Source organism: Schistocerca serialis, chromosome 5 (assembly GCF_023864345.2).
Source record: "Schistocerca serialis cubense isolate TAMUIC-IGC-003099 chromosome 5, iqSchSeri2.2, whole genome shotgun sequence".
NCBI lineage: Eukaryota > Metazoa > Arthropoda > Insecta > Orthoptera > Acrididae > Schistocerca > Schistocerca serialis.
Genome location: NC_064642.1, coordinates 184,746,658 through 184,754,565, shown reverse-complemented (window position 1 = coordinate 184,754,565; position 7,908 = coordinate 184,746,658). Strand labels below are relative to the sequence as shown.

The 7,908-nt window shown below is 40.5% G+C and overlaps 1 protein-coding gene across 1 annotated transcript; it reads right to left on the bottom strand.

The window, feature by feature from the left end:
* Positions 1-425: 425 nt before the first annotated feature.
* Positions 426-2,606, bottom strand: LOC126481834 (GATA zinc finger domain-containing protein 14-like). The gene is made up of 3 exons (XM_050105794.1): positions 2,271-2,606; positions 1,820-2,174; positions 426-1,015 (listed from the first exon to the last, which is right to left on the bottom strand). Exons 1-3 carry the CDS (start codon positions 2,604-2,606, stop codon positions 426-428), a joined length of 1,281 nt encoding a protein of 426 aa, XP_049961751.1.
* Between the last annotated feature and the right edge of the window lie 5,302 nt (positions 2,607-7,908).

Genomic DNA, 7,908 nt, shown 5'->3' with positions numbered 1-7,908 from the left:
TGTGTTCTTAGGCTGTATAACTTAATGTTCGTGTATTCAATACAAATATTTATGATCTCGTTTTCACAGCAACTTGCTCATGTTCAACTTAGTTATCATTATATTATGTTGTTTTAGTGCACAAAGGGTTTCAAATGTCTGTGGGGATGCAGCCCCCTCGGCTTGTGAGATAACGGGTATTCTAGGGAGTAACAACCTGGGTGAGGTATGCTTGCTATTCTGAAAGGACCTGAATATAATAGCTGCCATTTTCAGTTCAGTTGTTTTAATTTTGTAGACTTGGGATGTGAACGCAAAAGAACAAGGTCATCAACCTCATAGGTTTGTTAATTCCTGTTCTGCTGTCATTTTGTCATCGTACCTGAGGAAACAAACCGTCTCAGCCGTTGCGCTCTTACAACACCCCACGACCGTAGCACGAGTGCTTAGCTCGGTCGTCGACTGTTTTCCGTCGTCTGCTGTGTTTGGCCGGGTTCATTGACCAGCTCCACTATGTTTACATTCCGGCCGGTTGGCGCCCACGCGTCAGCTGATGGCGCGCCGCAATTGTTATTGCTGCTTTGTGGTGGGGAGTGCATAACTGTACCGGGGAACGGCGGCGGTTTCCGTGGAGGGTTATGATTTGCCATGCGTGAATTTTGTGTGTTCCACATATTCTGTCGGTGATTGTTGGGATTGGTATTGTTTTGGTGGTAATTACGTCTGTTATATGTCATGTTCCTGTCAAAGTAGCCCGGGTTGTACCGGTTATTCTCACGTCTCCTATTGTTGTTGTTGTACTGTCTGTAATTTTCATTTTGCTTGTAGTTACCATTTTGATATGGGTGATAATTATTGTTATTATTCCACGAATTTCTGCGGTTGTTCCTACTGTCATACACGTTTCCATTTGAATATGTTTCGCGCGCAGGCGGATGGTTCCACCAACCACCGTCACTACGGTTCCTTTGGGGTGGATGCTGGTTTTGGTTACTAATATGAATAAAATTTGAATGGCGTGAATCGCCTCTGTAAACTACGTCCATTTGATCTAAGAAGTTTAAGAAAGTCTTAACGTCATTCTCCGGTACTCCTATTAATCTGTCTCGGTATGGAAAGGGTAAGTGGCTCTTTAAAGTGTCGATTATCGCTGACAAGTCGGCTGGTTTGGACCAGTACAGTGTCTTGTCTAAGTACCTCTCAAAGTATTGTCTTAATGTCTCTTTTTTAGGGTCATAGGTCTCGGGGTTGCACACTTCTCTCCTTAGACTCTGTTGCTCATTCTCGGACCAGAATTCGTCCAAGAAGGCTTGTTCGAACTGTTCAAACGTAAGGCACCGCCGCTTCATAGTGGCACCCCACTTAGCTGCTCGTCCTCTCATGAGATTGGTGACGTATCTGATTTTATCGACTTCTGACCAACTACGTGGAAAAACACCGTCAAATGATCTAATAAACACAATAGGGTGGACTTTGTGCTTGTCCTCACTGGAAAATGTCTGGAAATACCCATGTCTTACAAACGTGTCATCGGCCATGCCGGTAACGTAATATTGCTCGTTCGGTGGAAAAGAAAGCGGCACATTGTAATTTTGATTTGAAATAGGTGATTCCACAATAGGTGGTCTGTCTGTGTCATTAGCCATGGTTTTAGCTGTTTTGTCGTTTCCTGACGATGCGTTTGCACCTATCGCCAAACACGGCACAACATTGTCTCGTAATTTTGTCACTTCGTCTTATATGTGTTTTGTCTCGTCTTTAACATGTGTCTTTGTTTTTGAAAGTATGTCCTGTGTAATTGTTTCAAGTTTTTTGTCCAGATAGTCGTCACACAATTTACATTCATGTACAATTCTTTCGGCCATGTTGGTGTCGTTGTTTAGTGACGCGAGGTCCGCTCGATCTTCTAACTTTTCTATCTTTTCTTTGAGGTGGGTCTGTTCAAGAACTACCATTGTAAGTTGTTGGGTAATATTTCCCACTTCTTCAGTCAGCTTTTCTTGGGTGGAGCTAGCTGAAGTGTGGGCCTGAGCTAACTCTTCCACACGGGTGTTCACTTCCTGCTGCACATTAACTATTTGAGTTAACTGATTCTCACATCGGGTGATATTGTTTTTTGTTTCGTGTGTGAATGTAACCAAAGTTTCTTCCTGTTTAGTGACTCGGTCGGACAATGTCTCAAATCGCTGGCTGAGCTATTGAGTGGTGTTATTTAATTCTGTCATCTGTTTTGTCGTCCGTTCAAAATTTTCGGTCATAGTATGGTTTAATATGTCAATTTTCTGACTAACGTCTCGTTTCATGTCTGCAAATAACTCTAATAGTCGGTCCAGTTTGTCAGTTTCCTGTGTCCGATTTGTGTCACATTGCTGAATTGGTCTCATATTCGGTTCTGACATTGATGTTAACAATGGTGCTGACGGTCTAGCCTCGCGTCCATTCCACATTTCGTCATTTAAAGTCGCCATCTGTGTATTATCACAAATGTTGCGAGTTTGAAGCAAAATCATTGCATTGATCTGTGAACTCGTCCATGGAGGGAAACGCGGACTTTCTTGTTGGTTGAAAGATGAATCTACTTCACTTAACTCATCTGCCGAAACTATCTCTACCTTACCACGTTCCATTGTAATAGGATGTGCAATGGTAAGTCAAAAAGGGAATAATATAAGTCTGATTAATAAAGATTTGACTCAAATTTAGGTTGAAATATTTTCTCGTCAATGTAAATGATTGCTCTATTGCAAACAATGGTTGAGAAAGATGCAGCAGGGCGGACAAAATTTTTCGTAACAAATGACTGTTTGGCGGTCAAATTCACGATCTTCATATGCTACAACAATACTATAATTAAGACAAACTACAATAGAGATAGATAATTTTGTAAAAATCTAGAAGAAAACTACAGGATGTGTGGAAAAGGAAAAATGGATTCTGCAGTTGGCTATTGAATGTTTGAATGAAACATAATTGTGTGACTCACCATTAAATATTCTGTCCTGCAACGGCTGGTCAATCACTTCTGCGTAAATCGTATTCGTCAAAATATGGATTTTCTTAATACATCTCCATCGGATAATCACCAAAAGGTCTCAAAATAACAGTTTTGCATCAATATATGCCATGAAAAGAAAAACAGATTGAATTAGTTACAAAAATTCTTTACAATATTGTTGTATAATCATTTGCTGAGGTACAATAAAGTTGGTGTTTTCGTTACCCTTTAAACTTCAGGATTTTATTCTCTGTTGGGAAAAATACAAATTAAAGTTTCAAATTTGCTCAAAAACGACACATCCGAAAATTGCGTCCAGTCGCGGGAGCCAGTTGTAGTGGTTAATAAAAAAAATGGGAGAAGAGAGACCGTGAAAAAGGGAAAGAATGAAAGAAATGCAGATCGGACTTTGTATTACGGAAAAGCTATCGGACTTCGTTATTCGAAAAAGCTATTGTTGGGGTGGTCCATGTGGCGTTTTTGAGCAAAAGTTAAACCAATTTTCACTACAAAAGTTATTGAAAAGAAACAGAGAATAACAGAATGTAACGGACAGAAGGAAGTGGCGTAGACGAGAGATCATCCTTTACCAGATTAACTTATCTTCTTTAGGGCGGCGTCCACGTCTTCAAAAATCTCCTTCATTTCAGCGTGAAAAAATCTGCTCCGAAATCTTGTAATAGTCCAGGGATCACTAATTTATACCAATTAAAATCATGTTGATACTGTATGCAATTTAATTCACTTTGCTACTTCCATCCACCGAATTTCTTAATAATTTCCACAATGTCTACACATTACAATCAGATCAAGATTAGCCATTAAGTTTTTACGTCAGCATCCGATCACGCCTGCCTTAAGCTACGGCTATCAAGAGACAATTGAAACGGAATAAAAAAAAAACAAAAAAAGTTAACAATTTTGGTAGTTTCTCTGCCGTCGAGCGCTCATACCGCTGCGACGAGATATTTTTTATCTGAGGGAACGAGTGTAGCGCGGCGAAATTCAAAGCCCCGCTACAGTGGACAGCATACAACATTGCAAACTTTAATAACATCGCTCATCAATATAATTAACCCCCCCCCCCCGCCACATTCTAGTGATAAACTTTTTCTCACTATCTAATTCACCATATAAAGAATTGACACATCGTGCACAACGTATTGCTTTATGCAATTTGCGTATTATTCTGCTATGTACACAGTGACATTTCCTACATAAGCTGACAGCTACTGAAAGGAGACTGGAGGAATACTGTAAGAGTGGTCAAGAGGCACTGGTTCAACATGTGACTTTTCAGCATTAAAATGAATGTATGACACAAGTGGAGTGGTTTGCATTGAATGTAGACTAGCACATACGCTGAGAATTGGACACTCTCCTGTGTTCGACTAGTTCCAGATTCTGACCCTGTTACATGCTCTTCTATAAGCAACCTTTGGAATGCAGCTTTAAACTGAATTGCAGGGGAGTTGTCGTTGTGACCACCAAACCTTCTAATAGAACTAGAAAATGTTTCGATGTGATCTTGTAATGTTGTTGTTGTTTGTTGTTGTGGTCTTCAGTCCTGAGACTGGTTTGATGCATCTCTCCATGCTACTCTATCCTGTGCAAGCTTCTTCATCTCCCAGTATCTACTGCAACCTACATCCTTCTGAATCTGCTTAGTGTATTCATCTCTTGGTCTCCCTCTACGATTTATACCCTCCACACTGCCCTCCAATCCTAAATTGGTGATCCCTTGATGCCTCAACACATGTCCTACCAACCGATCCCTTCTTCTAGTCAAGTTGTAACACGAACTCCTCTTCTCCCCAATCCTGTTCAATACTTCCTCATTAGTTATGAGATCTACCCATCTAATCATCAGCATTCTTCTGTAGCACCACATTTCAAAAGCTTCTATTCTCTTCTTGTCCAAACGATTTATCGTCCATGTTTCACTTCCATACATGGGTAGGCTCCATACAAATACTTTCAGAAACGACTTCCTGACAGTTAAATCTATACTCGATATTATCAAATTTCTCTTCTTCGGAAACGCTTTCCTTGCCATTGCCAGTCTACATTTTATATCCTCTCTACTTCGACCATCATCAGTTATTTTGCTCCCCAAATAGCAAAATTCCTTTACTACTTTAAGTGTCTCATTTCCTAATCTAATTCCCTCATCATCACCCGACTTAATTCGACTACATTCCATTATCCTCGTTTTGCTTTTGTTGATGTTCATCTTATACCCTCCTGTCATGACACTCTCCATTCCATTCAACTGCTCTTCCAAGTCCTTTGCTGTCTCTGACAGAATTACAATGTCATCGGCGAACCTCAAAGTTTTTATTTCTTCTCCATGGATTTTAATACCTACCCCGAATTTTTCTTTTGTTTCCTTTACTGCTTGCTCAATATACAGATTGAATAACATCGGGGAGAAACTACAACCCTGTCTCACTCCCTTCCTAACCACTGCTTCCCTTTCATGTTCCTCGACTCTTATAATTGCCATCTGGTTTCTGCACAAATTGTAAATAGCCTTTCACTCCCTGTATTTTACTCCTGCCACCTTCAGAATTTGAAAGTGCGTATTCCAGTCAACATTGTCAAAAGCTTTCTCCAAGTCTACAAATTCTAGAAACGTAGGTTTGCCTTTTCTTAATCTATCTTCTATGATAAGTCGTAGGGTCAGCATTGCCTCACATGTTCCAACATTTCTACAGAATCCAAACTGATCTTCCCCGGGGTCGGCTTCTACTAGTTTTTCCATTTGTCTGTAAAGAATCTGCATTAGTAGTTTGCAGCTGTGACTTATTAAACTGATAGTTCGGTAATTTTCACATTTGTCAACACCTGCTTTCTTTGGGATTGGAATTATTATATTCTTCTTGAAGTCTGAGGGTATTTCGCCTGTCTCATACATCTTGCTCACCAGATGGCAGAGTTTTGTCAGGACTGGCTCTCCCAAGGCCGTCAGTAGTTCTAATGGAATGTTGTCTACTCCCAGGGTCTTGTTTCGACTCAGGTCTTTCAGTGCTCTGTCAAACTCTTCACGTAGTATTATATCTCCCATTTCATCTTCGTCTACATCCTCTTCCATTTCCATAATATTATTCTTAAGTACATCGCCCTTGTATAGACCCTCTATATACTCCTTCCACCTTTCTGCTTTCCCTTCTCTGTTTAGAACGGGGTTTCCATCTGAGCTCTTGATATTTATACAAGGGTTATCTTCTCTCCAAAGGTCTCTTTAATTTTCCTGTAGGCAGTATCTATCTTACCTCTAATGAGATAATCCTCTACATCCTTACATTTGTCCCTTAGCCATGCCTGCTTAGCCATTTTGCACTTCCTGTTGACCTCATTTTTGAGATGTATGTATTCCTTTTTGCCTGCTTCATTTACTGCATTTTTATATTTTCTCCTTTCATCAATTAAATTCAGTATCTCTTCTGTTACCCAAGGATTTCTACTAGCCCTCGTCTTTTTACCTACTTGATTCTCTGCTGCCTTCACTACTTCATCCCTCAAAGCTACCCATTATTTTTCTACTGTATTTCTTTCCCCATTCGTGTCAATTGTTCCCTTATGCTCTCCCTGAAACTCTGTACAACCTCTGGTTTAATCAGTTTATACAGGTCCCATCTCCTTAAATTCCCACCTTTTTGAAGTTTCTTCAGTTTTAATCTACTGGTCATAACCAATAGATTGTGGTCAGAGTCCACATCTGCCCCTGGAAATGTCTTACAATTTAAAACCTGGTTCCAAAATATCTGTCTTACCATTATATAATCTATCTGAAACCTGTCAGCATCGCCAGGCTTCTTCCATGTATACAACCTTCTTTCATGATTCTTGAACCAAGTGTTAGCTATGATTAAGTTGTGCTCTGTGCAAAATTCTACCAGGCGGCTCCCTCTTTCATTTCTTACTCCCAATCCATATTCACCTACTACGTTTCCTTCTCTCCCTTTTCCTACTGCCGAATTCCAGTCACCCATGACTATTAAATTTTCTTCTCCCTTCACTATCTGAATAATTTCTTTTATTTCGTCGTACATTTCTTCAATTTCTTCGTCATCTTCAGAGCTAGTTGGCATATAAACTTCTGCTACTGTAGTAGGCATGGGCTTCGTATCTATCTTGGCCACAATAATGCATTCACTATGCTGTTTGTAGTAGCTTACCCGCATTCCTATCTTCCCATTCATTATTAAACCTCTTTACCCCTGTTTGATTTTGTGTTTATAACCCTGTAGTCACCTGACCAGAAGTATTGTTCCTCCTTCCACCGAACTTCACTAATTCCCACTATATCTAACTTTAACCTATCCATTTCCCTTTTTAAATTTTCTTACCTACCTGCCCGATTAAGGGATCTGACATTCCACACTCCGATCCGTAGAACGCCAATTTTCTTTCTCCTGATGATGACATACTCTTGAGTAGTCCCCGCCCGGAGATCCGAATGGGGGACTATTTTACCTCCGGAATATTTTACTCAAGAGGACGCCATCATCATTTAACCATACAGTAAAGCTGCATGCCCTCGGGAAAAATTATGGCTGTAGTTTCCCCTTGCTTTCAGCCGTTCGCAGTACCAGCACAGCAAGGCCATTTTGGTTAGTGTTACAAGGCCAGATCAGTCAATCATCCAGACTGTTGCCCTTGCAACTACTGAAAAGGCTGCTGCCCCTCTTCAGGAACCACACGTTTGTCTGGCCTTTCAACAGATATCCCTCCATTGTGGTTGCACCTACAGTATGGCTATCTGTATCGCTGAGGCACCCAAGCCTCCCCACCAATGGCAATGTCCATGGTTCATGGGGGGAGGATCTTGTAATAGCTTATACATAAACAAGACTAAATTTTGGCGAAGAGCTGCTAATCAGCGAAAGTTACAATTTCCTTAAACCCTGTATTGAAGCAACAAAACCTAG